The sequence below is a fragment of the Bubalus kerabau genome, chromosome 12 (assembly GCF_029407905.1).
Source record: "Bubalus kerabau isolate K-KA32 ecotype Philippines breed swamp buffalo chromosome 12, PCC_UOA_SB_1v2, whole genome shotgun sequence".
Lineage (NCBI taxonomy): Eukaryota > Metazoa > Chordata > Mammalia > Artiodactyla > Bovidae > Bubalus > Bubalus kerabau.
Window position 1 is genome coordinate 37,148,422 of NC_073635.1, and position 26,500 is coordinate 37,174,921.

Here is a 26,500-nt window from a genome sequence, read left to right on the forward strand (position 1 = left end):
ATTTTATTTTTACTCTTGGATATTCCAAATTTTCTAAAATGAATTACAATGTCAGGACAGAACATTGTTTTAGAAAATACTCTATAAGCCCAGCCTTATCTCTACATCTGAGTTACTCTGCCATATCAATCAGATTGAAATTAACTGTTACTTTCTCTAAAAAGTATCCAGGCCCTGTGGGTCAATGAAGTCGTCCCTCCAAAACAACAACACAAAGCAAAACCATCTGAGGTTTTATTGCCTCTTTTCTGTTTACAACTCAATAAACAATGAGTTTATTGATACACCAGTCTCATTTCTGTGATTCTTTAAATTTTTTATTTACTCATTTCACAAATATTTGAGTGTCAATTTTTTACAAAGATAGGTATGTACAATACTAAAGTTATTCCAGACAGGGTTCCTGCTGTGAAGAGATTTCTACTTCAAACTGAACTCCTCTCAAGCTTAATCCAACCCCACGATAAACCTCTTGCGGCTTTGTGCTCTATCTGCAGCGTCCTTCACTGGCTCTGGCAGGACAACAAGCTGCCAGCCATCACAGCAGGGGGCCCTCAGACAGCCTGGCAGGAAGAAAAGTGAGGACAAATGGTTCATAGTTGAAGTTTTGGGACCATCACTGCCCTGTCAGGACTGGAATGAGAAGGCTGTCATGACACTGCCTGGAAAGGGTTCCGGGTCACTGAACCACTGACATCATCAGAGTAGTCCAGGGATAATTGTGTGATAATTGTGGCTGAACACAGAGATCAAAACCCTTGAGATTAGACTCATTATTTTAACTGAAATACACACACACAATGACACAGTGCATTATCATCTATTTACATCAAGTTACAACGACGGCTCTGAGAATATAGCAGTGAATTGTGGCTCCAAGACTCCCTTTGCTTGATCTAGAGACACAACTCAGCACCATCAGCAGCAGGACATCCTTGTTTGTGTGAACGATGGAGGAGAGGCAATGGGGCAGCCCACTGAGTACAAAAAGTTTACCAAGTGTCATTCCTGTTAAATGAGTGTGTGCTGGGTATCAGGTGATGATGGAAGGCCTATGAAAATGGCTTCCTCTCTCCCTCTGCTGCTGGACCCTCCGAAGAAATTCTGACTTAAATGTGTGCACATATCAGAGAGGGGGCAGAGCAGGGATGTTGTGAGGGAAGAGTTCAGACTTTCCTTGGAAAAATTAAAGGACCAAAGAAGTAAAAAAAAAAAAAGTTGAAATTACATCTCATTTTTTTTTCTGTCCTATGCTATGCATTTTGTTTCTATTGTTGTTTAGTCTCTTAAGTCGTATCTGACTCTTTGTGACCCCATGCACTGTAGCCCACCAGGCTCCTCTGTCTGTGGGATTCTCCAGGCAAGAATACTAGAGTGGGCTGTCATTTCCTTCTCCAGGGGATCTTCACAACCCAGGGATCAAACCCATGTCTCCTACATTGGCAGGTGGATTCTTTACCATCTGAGCCACCAGGGAAGCCCTGCTCTGCATTTTAGACAAACTCAAATTAATTAGAACACCACTCTCAGGCCTGGTTTTATAAAAGATCTTTTACTTAAAAATGAGGCCTCTCTGGGATACTAATATGGGTGTAGTCACATATGTTACACATGAATAAAGAAACTTACAGCATGAAACAAAAAACATGTTGCAGAGTGCTCTGAACTGTCTAATAAAGAATAAATATTATGTGTTAAACCACAAGGTTCCTCCACTGAGGTTCAATCCTGGAAAATGAAAACCCCCTTGGGTCAGGGGAGCACCTGGAGCTCCGTTCTGGAACTGGTGGTGGGTGGAGGGTACCGTGGAGGAGGGAGGGCAACGAAGGACTGTGAGGAGCTGAGAGGCGGGATGAGGACTCTTAAGGATGTCTCAGGGTCAAACTCATGTCTTCCAAGTTGCTGTGATGTAAACCTGCCATCACCTCATCCTTTTGCAAACCTCTAGCTGAACTAGCCTTTTCTGAGCAACATGACTGTGAAATAATAAATTCTCTGGGAATTCACAGGAAGGGAGGGCGCTGGACTTTTAATAGAGTGTGGAATGGAGGTGTGAGCAGTGCTATCTAGAGCTTAAGAGTCAGGGAGACCCTTAATCCAGCAGTTGTCTGGATTACCTGACATTGTTTAACATGAATGAGCTCTACAGACATTTAAACACACCATTCTTCCCTACACCATTACTTTGAAATTCATGTATTTTTAAATAAGGACATTGATATATAAATTAAAATCACATATAAACACTGAAATCTGTTTTAAATTACAAAATATTAGTGAGTGCCTTTCCTACAGTTCTTTCTTTTCTTGAACACATTCCAACGACATCCCCACGGCAGCAGTCGCCCAGCTGGCGCCAGAAGGTGAAGAACATTGCCATGTGCAGCTGGGGGGGCTTGGGAAGCAGGTGTCTTAATAATACATGTTCTTATCCCACCAGCCTAAAGAAGGAGGAAGCAGTAAGTGAGACACAGAGGAAGGTCTGCTGGAGCAGATCAAGAGCCCCCAAGTCCCTCATACATTAGTACTCACTTCCAGGGAAGAGTCTGATGAAAAGCTTCCGCACCTCATCATACACCCAAATCAGAACTGCATGTGGCACAGCCACAAACCAGTACTGAGGCCTAGAGGGAGAGAGCGGGTGGCATGAGACCCACACACCCACCCTTAAGTGGCTGAGCGCCTCATTCATTCCCCTTTCTAGACTGGACAGAGCAACCCCACTGGGTCACACAGCGTAGAACCCCAAGGTTTCTTATTTAACTGGACTGTGACCACTAGAAACAGTGTCTGCCTGAGAAGGGATCTGTTGGATGAAGGTAGAGATGGGATGGTGAGGGATGGAAAACCCATCTCCTCTTCTGAAAAAACTAGCAGGTCAAAGCCTCATACTGATTAAAAGAAAGAAAAAAAGAACAGTTTCACTTTTTCTCTTTGGAAAGACTTGAGGGGAAAGACTTGTTAGGCTGTGACAACCAGATTGGGGCCAGTTCCTCCCCGTTGTTGCAGGGAACCTCACCGGAGCATCGTGAAATTCAGGGCCTGGATGGTTCCAAGGCCATAGGAGAGGATTAATGCGATGATAATCTGTGAGGCAATCCCCACCCAGATAACTTTATTTCTGTAAGACACAAAAGCAAACAAATTCTGAACTCCCAGCCCCAGGCTCACATGCCCACATGCAGTCATCTGGGCAGCAAAGGCCCAGGCTGAACCCCCAGGACGGTTGCACCAGTACCTGAAGAGACCTTGCTGGAAGATGGAATTCCTCCGGGTTTTCCTGATGATCAGATCTGCTATTTGCTGAATCATGATGCTGACAAAGAATGCTGTGTAGCCCGTCCATTCTAGGTATTTCCTCTGGTACCTTGTCTGTCAATGGCCAGAGAAGACCAGACCATGATGCCCCAGATGGACACCTCAGGGAGCTGTTGGTGCCTGTCTACGAGCCTCGACTCTCTTTCCCCTCCCCGTGATTGAGAGAGGGTAACTTTCTGTGTTTGGAAAGAAATCTATGAATTAGATTTATGGATTTTAATGGATTTGGCCCAGCTGTGGCACTGCTAGCTGCTCCTCCTCCACACCTGAAGTGTGCTAATCATTGAATCGTGTCGGACTCTTTGAGACGCCATGGACTGTAGCCCACCAGGCTCCTCTGCCCATGGGGTTTACCAGGCAAGAATACTGGAGTGGGTTGCCGTTCCCTTTTCCAGGGGATTTTCTGAAACCGAGGATTTAAACCCAGGTCTCCTGCATTGCAAGCAGATTCTTTACCATCTGAGCCACCCAGGACGCAAGCTAATGTAAACAGGTGAGCTCTAGACCTCCAACTTGAGAGATGAGCCGAGCCCGGCAGAGGCAAGCCACTGTGACCACAGGGCCCTAAAGGAAAACGATCACTTCCCCTGTCTCCTTACAGCCATCCAGGGAGGATGCCGCCAGCAACCTGGCCCTTACCCATTCCTGTCCGTAGCTGTCTTCCAGGTCATTCACATTGTCGTTCTCCCACTCCACCCGCAGGTGGAGGATAGCGCTGGGTAGAAAGCCCTGCTGCGCGTACACGGTGAAATACGTAACAAAGGCCCCCAGGGCCTGCATGAGGCCTAGAAGAACAGGAGAGGTTCTGTACTGACCCCAGAAGTGCCCCGCCTCACTCTCCTCTGGGTTCCCCCGACAGCCCACCCCGCCCCACAGGGGAAGGTGGGTCTCTGGGCAGCCCCTCCTCGCACCGATGTGCAGGTAGGAGTACAGGGCGAGTGGCGCATTCACCAGCCTGTCCTTCTTCTTGTGGCGAGGCTTCCTATTCATAATGTCGCTTTCAGCTTTCTCGTAAGCCAGGGCGATGGAGGGAATCTAGAGGGAGAGAGCAGCATGAGGCCCGACCCTGAAATGCTAGATGGAAGGAAAGAGTGGCAGCACAGCCAGGGGCCCGATGTCGGGGGGTGGTGGTGGCGGTGGTGGTGGTGGCAGTGGTGCTGGTGGCGTTACGGAACTGGTCCATCCAGGGAGCAGACAACGGGCCTGTCTGCAGAGAAGACAATCCACCTGTGTCTGATCGCCTGATCATCACCCTGTGCTGCCATCTCTAAACGATCTAGTTATAAAGCACTTTCCCTTCCCACCACTGACCAGTGGTTCTCTCCCAGGTCCTCCCCCTGGAGGGCAGAGAACCCAAATTTCTAACAAGTTCCCTAGTGATACCTGGAAGAACCATGGCAGTGGAGATAAGAAGAGCAAGCTTGCTGCAGGCTCTGGGGCTTCAGCTCCCCTCTAAGGTAGAGATGCCCTAATATCCCTGGACCGTGGAGGCTGCCCAGGTGTCGTGTGAAATGGGGGGTAGGCAATGACCTGCAGAGCTGTGAGTTTTGCTTGCTCCCCAAAGCCTCTGTAAGCTAGAGCCATGGGAGTGACTGTCACAAAGCTTCCTAAGGGGATTCATTCTAGCAGAGGGGAGGTTTTAGGTGATATTACTGTAGGTCTGTGTGAGGCTTCACAGTGTTATTAATGGCTGCTTCTTACTGTGTTTGGTGAGGGGCATCCAGGTCACAGATTCTTTTACTTAACAAGGGGCAGCTGTGGGTTATCACTTCAGCCACTGGGCCCCAAGCAGTACAGGGACTATTTTGGTGAGAGCTCTTCAAAAAAAAAAAAAAGGGGAGGCACATGAGCTGGAACTGACCAATGGCCTGTTTTTTTTGGAAAGGTGAAGAACTCATGTGTTGAAAAGTTCTTTTATGAAGTGAAGTGGTTTTAATTTTCAAACACTTGATAGATCTCTCTGGTCCTGTGCTTTGAAGTGTGGTCGGTGGACCAGCAGACTCAGCATCACTTAAGAGCCTGTCAGAAACCATCACGTTGAGCACTGATTAATCCATCTCCTGCCTTTGAAGGTAATGACACTGAGGTTTCCCTCACCTGGGGAAGTCATCAGACCCTGTTTCCTTTCTGGCTACTTACTATGTCTGTGCCCAAGTCGATGAACAAGATAGTAATGGTGCCAATGGGCAGGGGAAGCCCAGCAATGATGTAGATGAGAAAGGGGCACAGCTCGGCAATGTTCTTGGTCAGCGTGTACGCGATCGTCTTCTTTAGGTTGTCAAAGATCAGGCGACCTAAGCAGAAGACATTTCTCCCTATAGGACTTGCGCCTCATTTCATGGGTGGCCCCAGCCCTTTCTAAGACCACTCAAGACCCCACTCACCTTCCTCCACCCCTGTGACGATGGACGCGAAGTTGTCATCCAGCAAGACCATGTCGGCTGCATTTTTGGCTGCATCAGAACCTGCTATCCCCATGGCGATCCCAATGTCTGCCTTCTTCAGAGCTGGGGAGTCATTAACTCCATCCCCAGTCACAGCGACCACAGCATCCTGCAGGGATGGCAGAAGGTTGTGGGAGAGGGGTGGAGGAGGTTAGTGAGCAGCCTGGAGGTCTGCTGCACCAAAACAAAGGCCCGTTTTGGGTTGGAGGAAAAAGATTAAGATGGGAAATCCCAGAAGTAAGAACAAGCTCCAAATAAGATGTTTGAATGATCAAAACCACATGAATCCAAATTGTAAAGGTAGGCCCCTGGGGAGCAAGCAGGAGGGTCCCTGGGTGGACAGGGTCAGCCCTGACAGGTGGAAATGTGGGGTGGTGACCTCACCAGAGCCCTAAGGGGGGGGGCCAAGGCTCAGTGCTGCTTCTCACCACAGAATGATGACAGACCTAGAAGGTTCCTTGGGTGCTGCATTCACCCACCTGCCTCTGACAGCCCTCCACGATGATCAGCTTCTGTTGGGGGGACGTCCGGGCAAAGACGATCTCCGAGTGGTTGGCTAAGAGCTCATCTAGCTGTTCCGGGCTCATGTCCTTCAGCTCCATGCCGGTCACCACAGCGGCCTTAGCATCCCTAGACGGGCAGGAGGAACTGGGTGAGGGCCTAGGTGGAAGCTGAGGTTAAAATGCTATTCTGGGCAGGAGGTGGGGTGAACCTCTTTGGTTTTACCTGGAACCCCAAGTCCTGACTCATCTGAATCATCTGGTGGGATGATGGGGTGTGTGGGTCTCTTTTCAAGACAGTGAACTAAGGCTGACAGGCATTTCCTTGTGTCACATGACAGTAGGAACAAGTCAAGTAGCCATTTCTTACAGGCATAGATGAGAGGTGGCACTTCCCAGGGCAAAGCTTTACTCAAAAAGGAGGTAAAAAACTGCCTATTTGTACATTTTGAATCCAAGAATCCAGCTTTTGCCTGAACACACGGGTGACAGCTCTTTGTTTATTTCAGACTCACGGTGTCTACTGTGCAACCAGCTATGTAGGGAGAAAAGTTAACTGAGGTCTTCCTGAGGAAAGCTTTTATTTGCTGCTTATAAAAGTGAGGTTCTAGGAACTACTGAGACTGCAGACCTGACCATGCTGTCCTCTGGAGCACTGTCCAAAGGAACATCCAGGAGAGCCCAGATCCCCACTTAGTCTGCAGGGCTAGGGGCAGCCTGTACCATACGGCCCCTCTGACTCCCCCACAGCACCCACGCTCTCAGTTCTGAGTGTCCGGCTCTCAGTTCTGAACCCCTGACTCTGTGCAAGCCCTCACAGATCCTACCACCTTTGCCAGGGGTGGGGGCCTCTAGCCTTCCCTTCCCTTGGCGAACATTTCAGCCTTCAAATCTCAGCTTAAATGTTCTTAAGCACAAAACACTGCATGCTTTTTTGTTTACCTTTTTAAAGTTTTGAGCTCCTTTTAGGTCTGCTTCTCTTTTTTTTCTATTGGTGCTAAATATTGAAATTCTAGCACTTGACTCAAACCTATATTCTGGTAAAAAAAAAGGGGGGAGGAAGAAGCAAGAAGGAAAGGCTTGTTTCCCTTCCTCCCCTAGCTACGAAAAGTTTTTCCCTGATCATGAAGCTGCAGTTGATAAAGTGGACAATTGAAAACATTCACAAAGTAACCAATCCTCTCTCCTGTGTGGTGACTTGTAGGAAAAAGTAAAATCCTACTATTTCAAAAAACAAAACAAGTACAACCTCTGAAGCTGTTTTCACAGATGGACGTTATCACCGATGTTATCTACACAAAGGAGCACTGGGCCACCTTAGGCTCCAGACACAAATGTGTGCCCAGAGGCTGTTTACCTGCTTGGTGTCCTAACTGGTAATTTGTTGCCCTGGCAGTCACTTATCGCCTGTCAGCTCTGTGTTCCTAACAGTTATAACTGTTTGGGTAAACTAGGATATGTTCTTGGGTCTTTTTCGCCCACATGCATCGAAGTATAATAAAGAATGACATTTATTTCCCAACTAAGACTTTGGAGACTTCGATTTAAATGATCAACAGTCAGGTTCCCAGTGCCAGCACCTCTGTGCCTGTGCTTATTTCACTGAGTTTGTTGTTGTTTATTGCTGTTTAGTTGCTAAGCTGTGTCCAACTCTTTTGTGATCCCACGGACTGCAGCCTGCCAGGCTCCTCTGTACATGGGATTCTTCAGGCAAGAATACTGGAGCGGGTTGCCATTTCTTCTTCCAGGGGATCTTCCAGACCCAGGAATGGAACCCATGTTTCCTGTGTCTGCTACAATGACAGGTGGGTTCTTTACCAGTAGACACCAGAGAAGCCCTCCATTCTATTTACAACCAAATAAAAAGCAAAGAGAAGTATGTTTCCATAACAACACATTATGAAGCCTAAATACTGAACACGGAATAAACACTCAAGATGCAGACTAGGGGCTCAGAGAGCACAAAGGGTTCTCAGTGTTCCTGATTATAAACTGCACCAATGACAGGTAATTTCCTATAAAGTTTCTGCTTCAGTTTCCTCACTCTAAATTCATCACTGAAGTTTTCAGATCTACTTTCAGATCTACTGGGCTGAAATATAGGTCATTTTCATGGTCTCAATACAGTGGCTGGCACATATCAGGTACTCGATAAAATTTTGAGTAATGACTGGATGTAGAAATTACAGAGTAAACCAGTCAGAAATGATAGAGTAAACCAGTAGATCACGTTTGGCAAAAAGGGGTCTGCTCCAGACAACTCTTTAGAGGCAGTAGGGCCTGTGGTAAAGGCCTGAGTTCTGCTGTGTGGGTTCTGAACTCACTGCTTGTTAACTTGCTCCACAGGAAGGTTGAGGCGTTTGGCAATGTCTTCCACTGTCTCACTGTTGGCGGAAATGATACCGACGCTCTTGGCAATAGCTTTGGCTGTGATTGGATGATCGCCTGTAACCATGATAACCTAGAACACAGACAAGGAGACAGGCATGTGGGTGGTGAGGGACTCTGCTGCTCAGGTGAGCGGGGATGACTTGGTTTTGCCCACTCCACCATGGCAAGGGGCCACTGTGGCTTGCAGTCCTTGATCTTTAGGTCAGAGAATCACCTGTCTCAGAAGGATACATGGATCCCACTGGATCTACCCTTGTCTCTAAACCTTACATCTCCTCCTCGGACCTAGAGGAAGTCCTTCCCTTTGGTGTACTTTGTGAGTGGGCTGACGGATAGCTCCTTCAGCATCTTCATGATGCTCCACGGCCTTGGAATTAACACAATAATGGAATTCAAATTTTGGCTTATCATGAGGGAAATGGAATATGGGAGCTGGACCTCAAGATTAAGTAACAAAACCTTCTCTTGTCTGTCGTGGTCTAGGGTGACATGTGGTTACTTCATGGCTTTATGCTCACTGCAATTGCACTTGTGGTTTATTCCACAGACACAATGACCATGCTTTTATGGGACGGTTACTGAAATCTTAGTACAGTGAAAGTAGAGACTTAAAAAAAGGGGAATTATGACATTTAGGGGAAGAGATCTAAATACTGATTCTCCTACGACAGACATTCCTAGAAAGGAACTCAGCATCCGTGGAAGATGTGTGAAGTCAGGGATGTGCAAGTCCCACCTTGATCCCTGCGCTCCGGCACTTGGTGACAGCATCAGGTACCGTGGACCGAGGCGGGTCAATCATTGATAAGAGGCCCACAAAGCAGAAGTTGGATGTAGGGAAGTTCATCGTGTCTACATCAAATGAATACGTTTCTGGAAACTCGTCTGCCGGCAGGTAGAGGTGACAGAAACCTGAAATGGGTATGAATTTAGGAGCTGGTGAAACTAGGATAAAAAAATGATGAAAAAAAGAGGGAACATTTTCATACACTTTCAGTCCTTTGTGTTTTACCAGTTTAAGAGAATTGATGTCAGTAAATCTGGCGGCTCAGATGCTAAAGAATCTGCCTGCAATGTGGGAGACCTGGGTTCGATTCCTGAGTTGGGAAGATCCCCTGGACGAGGGAATGGCCACCCACTCCAGTATTCTTGCCTGGAGAATCCCATGGACAGAGGAGCCCGGCAGGCTACAGTCCACGGGGTTGCAAAGAGTTGGACATGACTGAGTGACTGACAGACTTTAGAGTTTACCATAATTGTTCAGTTCCTTCAGTTCCATAACATGTTGTTTTAGGAAAGACATGTTTCACCCCCAAATCATTTACTCTGTGCCCATTAGGTACGCTCTGGAGACAGAAAGCCCAGGAGTGGACAGCCTGTACTTCTGAGGAGGTTGCAATTTACAAGTGGTGTGGGGGTAGAGACAGAGACATAAAGAGATGAAGAATGGGGAGCTGTGTCCAGAGGGTCCCCTCCATCCATTCCCACGTTTGTCTCATGCTGTTCCCACTATGTGAGTACATTCTCCCTACAACCCTTCACATCTATCACTCAAGGTCCAGACTGAAATGTAACTCCTCCCATACAATTTTCCCAGACTTCTGATCTGCAAGGGCCCCCACCCTCCTACGCCATCACACAGTATCCCCTGCATGCTGATCACATTCTCCTTTAGGATATGAGTGGACGCCAGGGCTACCCCGCTATACCCCAAGCCTGCTTCCTTGTGCCTGCCAGCGGGATCCCGCTCTCTCACCCAGCACGCGCTCCCCTATGCCGCCCAGCTCCATGTAGGCCGTGTGGAAGGCCTCGGCCGTGCTCCTGTCCAGAGGCTGCTCCTGCCCGTTGACCATGATGGTGCTGCACTTCTCCAAGACCCGCTCGGGGGCCCCTTTCATCACCATGAGGAAGCGCTTGTCATCCGGGTCCTCGGTCTCGTGGATGGAGAGCTGCGGGGGAGGGATCACGCATGCTCAGTGCGGCATCGCGGGTAAGGACACCTTTCCTGCTGCTGCTGCTGCTGCTAAGTTGCTTCAGTCGTGTCCGACTCTGTGCGACCCCATAGACGGCAGCCCACCAGGCTCCTCTGTCCCTGGGAGTCTCCAGGCAAGAACCGTCTTTACTACGAAGGGCCTAAACTGGACAGAGCTTTTCATGAGCAAAACATCGCTCTCTCTGTGGTTTCTGTTTCTACTCTCTGTGATATATAAAGGAAGAGTGTTCTCCACAGGCATGTTCTGTCCTTTCTACTTCATGCCCAAGTAATATGCAGAGACTGAAGGACTTCCTGGCAGTCTGGTGGCTAATACTTCGAGCTCTCAATGCAGGGGGCCTGGGTTCCATCCCTGGTCAGGGAACTAGATCCCTCAGGCCACAACTCAAAGATCTCACGTGCCAGAGCTGTTTTGTTTCTTTGAGTTGAATGATGCCCCAGAGACCCTCCAAGGCCTCCTCCTAAACCACCTTGCTCAGTGCCGAGTGCTGCGCAGGCATGTGGATATAAGGTGACTCTAAAGCATCTCAGAGCTCCTTGGACTCTTCTGTAGGACCCACTCCTTTCTAGCAACTCCAGGGAGCCCACTTTCTCCATTAACGATCTGTACAGGAGGCCTCACAGAACCTGCTCTTCCTCTCCCCAAAGAAGATGGAGCCCCAGCAGGATTCGAGTCTTGTCTGTGGTTAGATGGCCACCCACCTAGGCTGAGCACACCCCTGGGGTCTGCCCAAGTCCTGGCTCTGGCCCTTGCTGGCTGTGTCCTCTGTTTCCTCATTCTTGACTACCTAGTAGAATTGTGAGGAGTGTGGAAATCAGCAGTTGATAGCCATGATTACTACTGTTATTTTAGGATTGCTAGTCATTCTATTTTCACTTATGTTTTGAACAGAGATCTGAGTTCCTCTACATCTTACATCATACATTTTGTTAGTTGTCTGCTTTGCTAACCATGACTCTTTACTGGTTAATTATCCACAAAGACGTTTGCTCCACAGTTATTTTCCAGTCCTAAATTCCTTCCAAACAAAATGTGTGCGTAATCACTAGAAACTTGCACACAAACATGGTCATCCTACTTACATAATTTAATGTTATGCAAAGACTAAGTCCTAGAGAAGGAAATAGCAACCCCATCCAGTATTCTTGCCTGTGAAATCCCATGGAGAGAGGAGCCTGGTGGGCATGGTCCAAAGAGTTGGACACAACTGAGAGACTAAATGACAACAACAGAAGACCAAGTCACAACACCCCACTCTTGCTTTGGAGTCTCCGGGGAACTCCACCTGTAGCAGCACTTTGTTCCTTGCCTGACCTGAGGAGGGTGGACATGGCTGCCTGCTGGCTAGCCTGGTGGGAGGGGAGACAACCAGGCAAGGGTGGCCAGTCTCCCCCTGAGCAACAAGGGGTGGAGACTCCTGTGCACTGCTGGCAGGGCAGACATGGAAAGCAATGCTTTGGGTCCTCACTGGTCCTCACAAAGGGCAAGGTTCACCCAAATGGCCTGAACTGACCACCTGGCCTCTGTGTTGTGGTAGAAAAAGCACAGACTGAGGCATCAGACGAACTTGTGATGATTTAGTTGCTCAGGTGGCTACGGCCACCTCAACACTTTCTAAGGCCCATTTCCTTGCCTGCAGTTGGGACTTCACCTGGTCCTACCTTCAAAGCTTATGGTGAAGATTACATGAGACCAAGCACGGAGAATGCCTGACACAGATGGGGCAGCTGGCTTCTCCTCACTGCCCCCCTCACTCAGCCTGTCATGTTGGGGGGTGTGGCTGCTGCCTCTCCCTGTGCCCAAGTCACCAGGGCGGGCAGTGGTGCGTTTGTGTGCATGTTATACAGAAAGGCCACGTGTGGGAATGGCAGGCCTCATAGAAACCTTTATCTTTTCTCTCCTCTACTTGTTCTATGTTTACCAGATGTCCAGGCTCTGCATCTCTGAGGACTGTTTTTAAAGTCAAGTGTCATTCAAAACACATACTGACTAAAGGATATCTACAAGTGGAAATGCTGCTCTAGTGATGATAAGGATTCAGTTGCTACTAAAGCCCATGAGCCCTAGAGCCTGTGATCCACAACAAGAGAAGTCACTGTAATGAGAAGCCTGCACACTGCAACAAAGACCCAGTATAGCCAACTATAATTAAAAACCAAAAGATTCAGTTGTGAGGGGAAAGTCACCTGAAATTTGTTGGTTGAGTTAAAAGGGATTTCAGCTACTTTGCGGTTTCTTTTTCTAATATCCATCACGTTACCCAGCATGACCTCTGAGAACTTCAAAAGAGCAGTTTCTGAGGCATCTCCAACCACAATTTTCTGTGAATCAAAAGATATAAGTAGTTACAGCACATAATCGGGTTCTTCTGTGGTTATTTTCAACCAACCAATGTGCAACCTAAGCTTACCAAGTACCAGAGGGAGAGAACAGTTATCCCATAAGTGACAGATTTACTACTGTTAGAGTTAATTGTGTCTGACTCGGGACTGTAGCCCGCCAGGCTTCTCTGTCCATGGGATTCTCCAGGCAAGAATACTGGAGTGGGTTGCAATGCAGGAGACCCAGGTTTGATCCCTAGGTCGGGAAAATCCCCTGGGCAAGACTACTGGAGTGGGTTGTCATGTCCTTCTCCAGGGGATTTTCCCAACCCAGGGATCAAACCTGGGTCTCCTGCATTGCAACCCGCTCCACTATTCTTGCTTGGAGAATCCCATGGACAGAGGAGCCTGGTGGGCTACAGTCGGGGGGGTCGCAAAAGGTTCAGACACAACTAACGCTTACAACTGTTAACTGCAGGGCGCCACCTGCTGGCGATAGGGGAGTTCAGACAAGTTAGAGCCCTGAGAGTGGGAGTTTTCATGGGAAAAAAGCAATGAACTTGATCTTGGAGAGGGGCAGGGGGTGTTCCCTGGAACTTTGATTGTATCTTTTTAGCTGGTAAAGAATTTAGGACAGTAACTTAAAGGCACAATCATTTTCAAGAAAGAGACTTTTCAGAAGACCGAAATGAATATTTTGAGAACTTTTAGATTTCTTAAAGTTAGTGACAGTGAAAAGGGTTCCTACGGGTCTTGTGGTTAGATTCGCTCTCACAGAACAAATGCTACTCAGTTGCAGAGATTAAATAAAGCACCAGATCAGAACAGAGAAGGTGACTTCGCTCTGCAAAGTGCCTGCGGCTGAGACTGTTTGTGGGGCTTCACCTTCATGATAGGGACGCTCTCCTGTCCAGGTCTGAACTCAGCGCGGTTACACAGCGTTATGATCCTTGACAGGGAGGCCCAGGTCGCAGAGCTTTGGTCAAAGACTTGATCTGGAAAGAAAAACCATGGATGCCGAGGGTGCCGGGCTTGTGCCAGTGAGCAGTACTGTTCACCCATGGCCACAGACCAGCTGTGCTGAGCCCACCATGCAGGGCCAGGCTGGATGCACCCCAAGGCTTACTCGATTGGTTTTCACTAGTGTCTGCCACGAAGATCTGGTGGTCGAACCACAGATGGGCCACCGTCATCCTGTTCTGGGTCAGGGTCCCGGTCTTGTCTGAGCAGATGATGGAGGTGGAGCCAAGAGTCTCCACTGCCTCCAGGTTCTTCACAAGGCAGTTCTTCTTGGCCATTCGTTTTGCTGTCAGTGACAGAGTCACCTAGACAGAGGAGAGAGAGAGAAGCTTTGAGAAAAACCACCATGCTGAATTTGGGTTCAGTAATGTAGGAACAGTTACAGTTGGACTAGTTTCAGGTATAGTTACAGATGCAGTAAAACTGCACCAGACCCAGTGGCTGAGAAGGCATATAAAGCTTGCACGTGCTCTCTCTCTCATGTCCCTTTACTCCTTGAGGAAAATGATCCTAAGGGATCCACAGGTAGCAAAGCCCGGCAAGTGTCAAGTCAATACAAAGGGGGTGTGGCTGCTGAGCACCCATGGATCACAAGCAAGAGCGTTGTAAGACAGACTTCAGCCACTATGTGCCAAAGAGCTTGCCCCAAATGGCTTACCTGTTGCTTTGGGGAATCAAGAAACACTTGTTTCACTTTAGGATCTCCAAATGTTAATAAAGATTCTTGGCTCTCTCTGAAGCCCCCAGATCTCAAAAGGGTTCTTTAGGCTCCAGCTTGGTCAAATTACTGTCTGCTGGAGTCAGAGGAGACAGGCAATAACACTTCTGTCTGTCTTTGCTTAGGACGGTGCCAGGAGTGGAGGTATGAATTCTCCCCACCTGGGGGCCTTGTTTTAGGATGAGTTAGGTCCTGACACAGGGAGAACCAAAGTTAGACCAGGGGCAGAGTGGAAAGTGCTGAACTGCTCTGCAGGATCAGACAGGGAGTTTGTGTCTCAGACTGTCTCTGAGAGGGTGAAGTGATGTGAAAGTGTACTTACATCCCTCAGCTGTAGAAACTGCCAAAGTATTTTATTTTATTTTTTTCTTTTAAAAACTGTGGAAATGCAGGGAAAGTGTCAGGCTTCTAGAAAATTTCTAAGTGGTGGTTCAAGATTGTTTTATCTAGATCTTAGGGGGCAAAGTATCATATGGGATTTGCAGATAGATATCTGAAAATGAAAACACAAGTTTTCAAGGACAATTCATTCAGATACTAACAGATGACAGTTCTCTTTGTCCCTCTAAGAGACAGAACATCCTATGACTGGCCCTGATGCAGCAGACTCAGCCGTGGCAGAGCAGGATGGCACACTAGCAGGGTCAGGGTACGGCCACTAGCAGCACAGACTCACAGTGACAGTGGCCAGGAGACCCTCAGGCACATTGGCCACAATGATGCCAATGAGGAAGATGATGGAGTCCAGGACATAATACTTCATGGACACCGCGATGATGAAGAAAATGACGCCGATGGAGATTGCCACTCCTGCCACGATATGAACAAAGTGCTCGATCTCGATGGCAATGGGCGTCTTCAAGTCCTTGACTCCTGAAGCCAGCGAGGCGATCTGCCCAATGATGGTGCGGTCACCCGTGTTGATGACCATGCCAGTCGCTGTGCCTACAGGTGGAGCAGACATTTTATTCCAGGAGTCCTCAGCGAGGAGGGACCATGGCCTCGCACGCTCCTCTCTTTGGTGGCTCACATGGCCAATCAGCACATGACACTACAAAGGCCAAACACCAGCTCTCTAGACTCCTCAATTCCACATTTTCTCTTGGAAAAGCTTAGCGGCAAGAGATGGTAGAGAGAGAGAGAAACATAAAGCTTGACAAAGGAGAAAGGCTATGAGAGGAACCTGCGGTCCTGCAAGCTACCGGACCTACCTTCCAGACAGGTTGTGGAGAAGAAGGCGATGTTCTTGGTCTCCAGGGGACTTTCATGTGTGAACTCACAGGAGCGGGCCTGGGGCTCTGACTCCCCGGTGACAGATGAGTTGTCCACCTAGGAGTTTTGAAAAGAGTTCAAGGTCAGGCAACTTGTTCCCTTCTTTGGTTACACTGAGACCTGGAAAGACCATAGCACCACGAGTGTGACCCTCAGGGCACCCATGACACTGACCTTACACCCCTGAGTGGACAGAATTCTGACATCCGCAGGGACCCGGTCTCCACCTTTAATCTCCACTATGTCCCCCACCACCAGCTGGTCAGCAGGAATTGTCTTCTTCTCTGAGTCTCGAATGACAAGTGCTTGCTGCAGAAGAAAATCATGACCCAGGCTTCAGATCCCATCCGGGAATGATGCTGGCCCTCCTGCATGCCCCTTGTCCCCCACAGGCTCAGGAAGGAAGGCACAGGAGTGCATAGCTGTCAGAATAGCAGACAATGAAGCCAAGGCTTCTACTCAGGTCCTGAAGACCCTAAGAACTATTTTTCTTGAGTTGGAGCTCATGGAGATAGCCTTCGATCCAGAAAATGCTGCCATGGGAGGTATAGCAAAGCCACTGTCAGCTCTGGGCCTGCCAGACAGGGGGACCATTAGGATGAATCATCCTGCTGGGAAGTCCAGGAAGAGTCCTGAGGTTGAGCCAAAGGGATCAATGATCTCACTCAGGTCATAAAGCCTTTAATGGAGTGAGAGATGGGTCTCTGCTTCCTAACACAAGAGATTCCACCCAGAGATCATGCCTCTCAGCAGCTCTGCAGCCCAGTGAGGGTGTGGTTCTGTGTGCTGACAGTGGTGTCCCCAGAGGACCCCTCCCAGGTTGCTGCAGGAGGAGGGCTCTGAGGCCTCCCACACTGGCAGCATTCGGGGGCAACATGCAGTGAGGCTCAGAAACGGGAGTGAAAAGACTGATGGTTTAAAGAATGACAAGTTGGCTCCCTTGGCTCATGTTGGAACAACCTGAATGACTTCTGTCTGAATGGTTCACCGAGCTGAGGAGCAGCCACAGGAGATGCCAGGCAGTGGCTTGTTTTTCTGTCCCATTCTGCTCTTGACTGAGCATCTTCCTCCACCTTGCCTCACTGACCACACCCAGGAGGGAACGGGGGCTCCAGAGAGATTAGGCCAGTTGCCCAAGACTCCGCAGACAGCAGGGAGGGGTCCTAGGCCGCCAAGCCATGCCCTCCCGCTCCCCCCATCTGATGCTTGCTTGTCTCAAGCCTGGAGACACCAGGGAGGCTGTCACACTTGCCTGCGGGATCATCTTGCGGAAACTGGACATGATGTTGGTGCTCTTCGCCTCTTGGTAATAAGCAAAGACCCCGGTTAGAATGACGACCAGGGCAAGCACGGAGCCCAGGTACACCTGGGTGAGGAGGACAGGCATCAGTCAGAGAAGCAGCATCAGGAATGAGCCCAACCTGAGGGCCAGGGTGCTCCACGGGCCAATCAGAGAGATGGCAGTTGTGTCTTGATGTAACTCGCAGGCCATACAATTCACCCATTTGAAGTTTATAACTAAATGACTATTAATAATTAACACAGTTGTATAACAATCACCACAATCCATCATTCCAGTAAGACCCCTTGTACCCACGGCAGTCACTTTCCTGCCCTGGCCCAGCCCGGGCAGCCACTGATCTGCTGTCTGAATCCAGCGCCGGCCTGTTCTGGACATTTTACACCAATGGAATTGCACAGAATATGGCCTTTTGCACCTGGTTTCTCTCTCAGCATCATGTTGGCTGCTCTAGCTCTGTGGTTTGAAAGTGAAAGTTGCTCAGTCGTGTCCAACTGTTGTGACCCCATGGATTATACAGTCCATGGAATTCTCCAGGCCAGGATACTGGAGTGGGTAGCCTTGCCCTTCTCCAGAGGATCTTCCCAACCCAGGGATCGAACCCAGGTCTCCTGTATTACAGGTGGATTCTTTACCAGCTGAGCTACAAGGGAAGCCCAGCTTTGTGACCCCTAGCTTTGTGGTTTGGTCCTACCTTACTATTAGACACACAAGTTCTCCACGGTAAAGGGAGAGAATTAGCTTTGAGGAGATAAAGCCCAAAACACCTCACATGGATGTCAATTTTTTTTTCCCCACAAAGGAACCAATCATGTATTGCTCCTTTAAAAACTGATGCTCACACTGCTCTGAGACACTACAAAGTCAGATATACTTTCTATTTTATATCTGGAGAAGTTATTGATTTTCTCCGACTTATGCAGTGATTGGTCAGTGGTAGACCCCTGGCCCCAGCCCAATGCTCTGCCCAGGGAAGGCCTTGCATTATAGTGCTGACCCTCACCACCCTACCTCCCACCCCCATCACCAGCAAACCCGGGAGGAGGCCCCAGCGCCGTACGTTGTCTAGGGAGGAGGCGTGATCATTGGAATACTGAATCCCGTATGCGATCCAGCACAGGATGGCTCCTATCCACAGGAGGATGGAGAAGCCCCCCACCATCTGTTTGAGGAACTTGATGATCTCCGGGGTTTCCTTGGTGGGTGTGAGGCTATTGGGCCCATGCTGAGCCAGCAGTTCAGCAGCCTGGGCACTGGAAAGTCCCTGAGAAAGCAGAGGGAAAAGAAACAGGAGTTAGACGTTTCTCCCTCCTCGGGCTGGATGTCACATTTCTGCAGACTGTGGGCAGCTGTGACTACATCCCAGCTCAGTCACTGTGCCATCTAGGGGTCTCATTGGATGAACTCCACCATTCTCCCGGCACATCCTGTAAACTGTGGGACAGGGTGGATGCCCTGACACCTTCCCGCCAGTGTCCCTCCCTTGCCCCTGCGTCCCCTGAGCCCAGGCTCCGCTGCTCCTCTTTTCCTCCCTCTCTGTAGGCCAGTGAGTCACACAGCACATATTTCTGTTCACTCAGAACAGATGTATCCAAATCTCCTGGTGTTAAGACACCACATCTTTGAGTTTGAATTCACAGAATGAAGCAGCACTTCTGCGATGGGAGATTTTAGGAGGCATGAGGTGTCCCCACTTCTTGGAGGAGGCCTGGACACGACCTGAATACTTCCTGGGCACAGGGTTTGAAAGCAACCCTGGACCATGACAGTGAGGAGGCACTCAAACCTTCCAAGGGTCACCACGGCTCAGTTGCAATCACAGTCAAAGAACAGTCTGTGACCAGACACACAGCCCAGCAGAGGGCCTTGTCATGCCTGCGGCTCAAGCCTGCTATTCTTGAGGTTAATGAGCCTTCTCTTGCAAGGTGGGCACGTGGGGGACTGGCAGATCACTCACAAGCCTCAAGCACACAGCCTCTTTGTATGGTCCCCAATCCCCTCCCCTGTCACTGGTTCTCTGATGACTTACCGTAATGATGTTTGTACTATATTTTGTCTCCAGTTCCTCTTTGCTGAGTTTGTGGTCATGCTAAAGTCCATGAAAAGAACAGAGTGAATTAGATAATTCCAAAAGACTTGAACCCTAAACCCTGACAAGCCCATGAAATCTGGGAGAAACACTGAGGATGGGAGAGGGGCCAGGAAGTGTAGAAAGAAGGAACCTTTGTTCCAGGGGTTCCTGCAGTGAGAGAAGAGAACCTCGCTGCAGGAGAGCTCACTGGCCAGCAGATTTTCTGGCCATCCCTGGAGAGTTCAGACTTGACTTGCCATTTACCACATGGTAGCTGTCCTTAGTTTTTATGAGTAAAGCAATGCATTTCACCTCAGTCTGGTCTCCAGCACATGCAGATCCTAGCACACCCGTCATCCAGACACCAGTGATCTGGAAACTCAACTCAGACCTGAACTGCGGGATTAACGGGGAGCGATCAGCAGTGCCAAACCATTCCACGTGTACTGACAGTTCCACACAGCCCTCAACAGGCAGGCCATCTAGGAGAGAGAAATGGGTCTTTCCTTCCTTCAGCACTTGAGGCTCAGCTCGCTATCAGACAAGCCCTCAGATTAAAAACCTGCCAAATAAATACCAGGGGGGCGGTGGGGAGGCCACACTTGCTAACTCTGCCACAGAATTATTAAACTAAAGCAGAGCTTCTCAACCTTAGCATTATTGACATTTTGGGTCAATAACTTTGTTGTGGGTACTTCTGCCCACCAGCACCCTCCCTTTGAGAAGCGATAACCATAAATATCTCCGGACATTTGCTGTGGTACCCAGGGAGCAAAGTTCCCCTGTCCTGTCCTGTCCTGTCCCTTTCAGAATCTCTGGGCTAAAGGGCTAGAAATCTCTTCCTGTGGCAAAAAACCCAGCACTCGGGATCCTAAAACTCTGACTGTCAGAGACAAAAATTTATACTGTGGTACCAGAACCATCTCTTTTCTTAAAGCAAAAATGTTTCATGTTACAGAGTTAGGGTTTTGTCCTGTGCTTAGCCAGATTGGCCCTGCTCTTCTATTCACTGTACCAGTACCCACTGAATATGACATTTCTGGGGAGCCATAGGATTAAGACATGGTTCTGTGCATAGTATGCCAAGTTTGGGGCAGAGAAGAGTTAACATGATTAAAGTCGTTGCTTTCATGGACTGATCTCAGACTCTAAGGGGCCATACTGTACCATCCTCCCCACTAGCCTGACTCTCGGGATGAGAGTTGGGAGGGTGCGGATGTGAACTCTGCTGGAAGAGCACAGGGCAGCACCAGGTGCCTCAGGCTTGAGTCACCTGCTTGTTTCTTCAGAAGCCAGGGACACTGCATTACTCATCAAGGTTCTAATTTTCTAGAGGGGTTGGGATGCAAGGGCACCCAAGTACGAAGTCACAAATTACAGGATTCCTGTAAGAAGGTTGCGAAAAAGAGGGGAAAGAAAGCTGTTTCTCAGCAAAGAAGCAAGGGAATACTCCAGTCAACAACATGGAATTATTTTTCTATATTTTCCAAAAAGGCTCAAATTTCAAGGAAGGTTCTCTTTGTAATTAACAGGCATATGATAGAATGGATATATATTCATGTTATAAACAGTAATTTCAAGTAAGACTAGTTATATCTTCATCCCTAACTGCTAGATACATGTAGGAAATAAGAATGACTATCTTAGCCTTTCTCCAGTTTCTCTGTAACCCTCTTAACAACTCTAAGAGGTAGGTACCATTTTTAATTCCAATTTTTCAAAACAGGAAACTGGACTTCAGGGAAAGAGATTTGAATTCAGATCCAATTCCAGGGTCATCAGAACATACATGGACAAACATCTTGTGGCATGTGTTGTTTAACGAGCTCTCCAGGTAAAATAAAAGAGCTCTGATTTGCAGCAGTCACATCTCAAGCTACTAATACAGTACCAGTCGGCTTGCCTGAATTCCGGAATGTTTAACAACCTGCTCTGTGGCACACAAGAGCTCACAGCACTACCAGCTGCTCAGAGAACCACAGCTCTAAAGTCTGCAGTGAAGTGCAGAACAACCCGCATAATCTCAGACTCAGGGCAGGTTTCCATTGGCATTCCTGAGATGTAATCAGCCACATTTCAGTTCTGGGGATGTTCTTTCCCAGGGTGGCCAGCTTTAGTAGTAACAGGGCTTCACATCCACAAAGCACTGCCATTACAAGAGACTCTCACCTCACTTTCCCCCTGACAGACCCCACGAAAATGGTTTGTTTCCCATTTTACATAAAGAAAACGGAGCTTCAGAGAAGCTAGGTAGCTTACTCCCTGAACTGGAACCTCAGCTGAGCCTAAGACTGCCTGAAGCCAAGACCAACTCTTCCTTACTACTGAAATCCTTTCTCATGGGGCAAATATACCCAGAAACCTGGCAAGTTTAGGGGCTTTCAGTTTTCCTCCTGGGTAGTTCTGGCTGATGAGATACTTTAATTTCATAGGCTACTAATATCTCAATGAACCAGCAGAGGAGAGGTCTGGGCAGTGCCTGTGGCCACTGGCCTCAGAGGAGCCCTCCCTGGGCGTGCCTACAGCCTGAATGCAGGAATCTTTGGAGGGCCTGACCCCTGGGCAGATACAATCACACCATTTTTTTTTTTTTTTCTTAAAACAAGGAAACACATGTCAGGGATTTTGAAATTCTTAAGACTGAATTTTTCTTTTGTAAGAAGTGGGTTATAGGGGTAAGCTGTCACCAGGGCGGACAGTGCTCAAGGGCACCCATTTGCTCAGGGACCAAATCAACTGACCAGATCAAGTTCTTTCTTAAGCTCCTCTTTCTGGTGGTTCTTTTTGCGTTCCAAGCACTTGTTTTTCAGGCCCCTGGACTTCTCCTTGCCATCCTCCTTGTCTGTTTTCTCAATGTCTTTGGTTCCACTGAGCTCCACTGAGTAAATTTCTCTTTTCTGAAAGAGAAGCAGAGGTGCAACGTTGGCCCAAGGCAGGGGCCCTCATGGTGGGTGGAACTTACAAGGAAGGGGCCCTCCCCCATCCCCCATTCCCAGTCCCTCCTCCTGGGAGTTCCCTACAGCTCCTCCAAATAGCGCCTGCAGCGCCTTCTCTCTGCTCTCCTCTTCTGAGGAGGGCTGGCTGGGTGGGTTCCTCAGAGGACCCCTCCCTGGGCGAGGAAGTTCATTTCCCCGACTCAGACAAGATCCCTCCGAGGAGGGGCAGGGTCTCTCTAGTGCCTGGTCCCCACGGGACACCAGCGCGCCCCGTGTCTGGGTGGGGGCGCCCGGTCCCCGAAGGACACTCCAGCGCACCCGGTGTCTCGGAGGGGGCGCCTGGTCCCCCAGGGACACTCCAGCGTGCTCCGTGTCTCGGTGGGCACGCCTGGTCCCCGAGGAACACTCCAGCGCGCCCCGTGTCTCGGAGGGTGTACCCACTGAATTCCTGAACCGCGAGGGCAGGACGGCGTCAGGACCATAGAGCATCCGCGCCGTCACCAGCCCTACGCCGCCCTCCTCCGGCTCCGCGGCCCCTTCCAGCGTTTGGGTCAGCATCTTTCTTCACCCCACCAGCCCGAGTTCCACGGCCTCCCGACCGGCAGAGGAGAGAACTGAGCAGAGCCCACCCGCCCCTCCTCCCGCCCCGGCGGCACGCACCCGGTTCATGGCGCGGGTGGGGGGAGTCCCGTCCGGAGGGCGGGCCGGGCACGTGGCGGGGGTCCCGTCGAGCGAGGACCGGGGTGCGGGGTCGAGTTGGGCTGGCGGCGGGGTCCTCGCTCCTTCGGGTGCGGAGCGCCAGCGAAGCCCTGCAGGTGGCTCGGCCTTAAAAGCCTGGCCCCGCCCCCGCCAGCGCGCCCCGCCCCGAGCCCCGCCCCCGCCCCCGGCCGCGGGCAGAGAGCCGGGTGGGCGTCGGGTCCAGTGGGCAGTGCGGTCCGGCAGCCCGGACCTGCCGCGCAGAAGGCTCTGGGGAAAGACCCCGCCCGCTTTTCCCTTGAGACTCGTCAGATTGTGAAAAGTCCCAAGCCGGGTGGGGGTGGGGGGAATTGTAGCTCCCCGTATTGGTCATTCTCTGGGTGTCCTGGCATCGAAAGGCCCTGGACGACCCGAGAGCGGACTTCGATGGTCGCCGTTGGGTCAGAGCGAAGTGGGGAGTAAACGAGAGCCCCCACCCCCACCCCCAGAAACAGCCCAGTTACTTTCAGGACCCAGATGCGGATGAAGGGGTGTGAGGGTTGAACAAGGTGCCTTAGTGGCACGCTGGGCCGGGGATCAGCACCCACCCTCCACCGATGGGGGTGAAGACCTCTCCCTCTCGAAAGAGGGATGCCCACAGCCGCCGTTATTTCTCCCTCTCCCTCCCATCCTCTTCCTTCCCTTCTTTTCTTTCCAAAAGGGCAGAGTTGGAACTCAGTCTCCACCCCCTACCCCTGTGGAGCGAGGGCATGGCAATGAGTCATAACTAAGTCCTCAGGGACAGGAAGACTCCGGCAACATCTAGTTACAGATACCTATCACAGGTTCCTTAGCGTCCCACCTCCAGCAACTGCGTGCTTCTGTGGAGTCTGTGTGAGGAGACACAGACTCAGTATGAAACTTGCTTCCACTCTGCCAGGAAGCCAAGAGGAGGGGTCTGCAGGCGCAGAGTGGCTGCTGCTGCTCTGTGCTTCTGGAGCCCTGGAGTAGAGAATCAGGACACCCAGAGAGAGGCCCCTGGGCTCAAGCCTGGAGTTCAAGTTTCAGGAGCAAGCCTGATTCACACTGACTCACTTAGAGGGTCAGGAGAGAAGGAGGTGGGGAGGGAGGGTGCCGCGGTTAAAAATGAGTAAGTTGGAGCAAACCCCTCTGAGAAGATGGCTGTTAGTCTTGCCAGTGTCAAGTTTGGAAGATTCTCAGTTCCCACCAACTGGATGGCAGAGAACACTGTCCTGCACAGATCTGGCTACTGCTGCTCTGCCCTCGTGGCAGCCTCTGATGCCTGGGTATGATCTCTGCAACTCTCTGCACGCCCACCCTAATACCCTAACTCCTGCTCCATGCCCCTCTGCTCCTGGAGGAGAGTGGCCTCCAGGCCTGTGTGATGCAGGCATCTACAGCAGTCCTCACCTGCTAGAGACACAGACTCACCACTCTCAGGTCCCAGGGGCTATCAACCTTGACCTCCACCCAGTTCTGGTGAGCTGTCTTGGGCTGGCTGGAAAGATCAAGGTCCAAACTGGGACGCATTCTCAGCCCTGGACTGCAGTAGCAGCTTCTAGTGAAGCGGTGGTCTCCTGTCCTTGAAAAGAAGCCCATACATGTTGGGTCTCCTCGTGGACTGATCTGAGTGACAGATATTACATACTGGGACATGCTACCGTGATACATGTAACTATTCCTGGCTCATTTTAGCCCATTAATACACAACATATTTGAGACTGCACTAGACATAGGGGAGAAATAGTACTAAAATTGTGTTATTCTCTGCCCTGGGGGAAGTTAAACTTGAGTTGAAGAGGCAAAATTAACAAATTGTAAATAATTGTAAATGAGCCAAGACAGAATTTAGCACTAAAGGATCTAAGCTCTACGAGCTTCAGGATTTTGAAGATGGGGAGATTTTATTACTTTGAGTTAGTTTTCCAGGTTTCTTCTCTCCCTTAGCAACCTCCACGGAAGGTGGGAGAGAAGCAGGTGGGTCTGTGCATGTTGGTTACTCCTCTTGGTCCCTGAGAGGCCCCTCCTGGTGCAGTTCGGGGGTGGGGGAGAGGACATTGTCTTCTGGCTCCGAGGTGGAGGAAGAGGCGGTTCCCTTCTGGCCTCACGCCTGGCGCCCTCTCCTGCGGTGTGGCAGCTCCACACACCTGCCCGTCCTGCAAGCTTGTGACTGGGCAGCGTTTCCCCACCCGCGAGGGCCGCCTGGAGTCAGAATTAAAAAACAAAAACAAACTGAACTTCGGCTGGCCCTGCTTCAGCACTGTTTCCTCATTTCTTCATTTTTATGGGCGTATGAACATCCTGCAGGAAGGAAACTGGCTTCCAGAAGTCAGCACCTGTGATGTGGTAATGGCCCTGCCTGTGGTGCCCAAGGCCAGGTGGGCATGGTGCCCTGGGAGAGGGTGTGGGGCTCAGGTGGCCATGGCAGCCACACTCGCCTTTCTCCTCCTGGATATGCTCCCCTAGATGTGAGAGCACTATGGCCTTTGTTCTGTGACTAATTCTCGGTAGTAAGATCCTTTTTCAGAAAATTACCGTTTTCCTTTTAATAAGTGCTTGGAAAATATTAATTTCATTTCTGAAGTCTTTGATTTTTGTATTTTAATTTTAGGGGAACACAGGTTTTTGCCGCTTGAGTCTTCATCTTTGTCATGGAAGTTATAACATATACACATGTATAACGTATGACACATAATATGTATGACATGAAGGATGTCATTCATACAAATATGCTGGATTAACTTTGCTGGAATTTGCCTCTTCTGATGAGTGAAGTGATGTTCTATTGGCTACTAGCTCCCACATTCTTCAGAGTTAGGGAGCCAAATGCAGACACTCAGTATTTATTCCCGAAATACTTATTGGAGGTTTGTACTATGCATATCAGCATCACACCAGGCCCTTCCTCTGAAACAGCTTTCCACCTGGTGGAAGATACAGCAGCCCAGGTAAGAATATCCACAGTGGACAGTCAAAGGCTGACGAGGACCAGCACTAAGTCAATGGGCAGAAGCCACTTCCAGAACAGCCGAGGAAGGCGTGAACGGTGTGATGGGATGACAGGTGCTTCCTGAAGTGGGTCCAGTGCAAGTGCCCTGTCAAGGCTGGGTCACCTGACCTGAGTGGGGGCAGGGGTTCCCAGGGAAGCATATCCTTTCAGGGAGTAGCAGGGGGGCGGGCTGTCAGGGTGGGCTCCATCCTCAAGCCTAGGAGACCTTGACGGTGAGAGATTCTGCAGCAAAAGTGGAGGGCCCTCTGCCCAGAGCGGGGCCAGGCTTGCAGGCTTCACTGTACGTTCCCATCAGCCTCCTGACAAGTAGGGGCCTGAGCCTGTCTAAGCCCCAAGCAGCTGTTCATTCAGGTACAATTTATTTGTTCTATCTCAAGTCTTTGAAATGAAACAAGAGAAGGAAGAGCAGACAATGGTGATTTCATCTAAGTTAGAGGAGTTTCTAGGGTCTCCCCTCTGGGTGCCCCCAACAAATATACATTTATCCTATGTTTCCAGGCTAAACTGAG

At 49.8% G+C, this 26,500-nt stretch overlaps 1 protein-coding gene across 1 annotated transcript; it reads right to left on the reverse strand.

Moving 5' to 3' along the window:
- Positions 1 to 161: 161 nt before the first annotated feature.
- Positions 162 to 23,068, reverse strand: ATP12A (ATPase H+/K+ transporting non-gastric alpha2 subunit). The gene is made up of 23 exons (XM_055541858.1): positions 22,946 to 23,068; positions 22,091 to 22,246; positions 19,308 to 19,367; positions 18,339 to 18,542; positions 17,231 to 17,344; positions 16,153 to 16,287; positions 15,918 to 16,035; positions 15,383 to 15,651; positions 14,095 to 14,293; positions 13,854 to 13,963; positions 12,834 to 12,968; positions 10,410 to 10,602; positions 9,390 to 9,565; positions 8,587 to 8,723; positions 6,242 to 6,392; positions 5,703 to 5,871; positions 5,458 to 5,612; positions 4,230 to 4,353; positions 3,958 to 4,103; positions 3,239 to 3,372; positions 3,020 to 3,121; positions 2,533 to 2,624; positions 162 to 2,441 (listed from the first exon to the last, which is right to left on the reverse strand). Exons 1-23 carry the CDS (start codon positions 22,952 to 22,954, stop codon positions 2,413 to 2,415), a joined length of 3,117 nt encoding a protein of 1,038 aa, XP_055397833.1. The 5' UTR covers positions 22,955 to 23,068; the 3' UTR covers positions 162 to 2,412.
- Between the last annotated feature and the right edge of the window lie 3,432 nt (positions 23,069 to 26,500).

Excerpts from the sequence above, each read along its gene's own strand:
- ATP12A (XM_055541858.1), bottom strand. Across the intron at positions 12,969-13,853 it reads AGAGCGTCCCTATCATGAAG|AAAATTGTGGTTGGAGATGC; the intron begins GTGAAGCCCCAC and ends TTTGATTCACAG. Across the intron at positions 10,603-12,833 it reads ACTCAACCAACAAATTTCAG|CTCTCCATCCACGAGACCGA; the intron begins GTGACTTTCCCC and ends CCTCCCCCGCAG.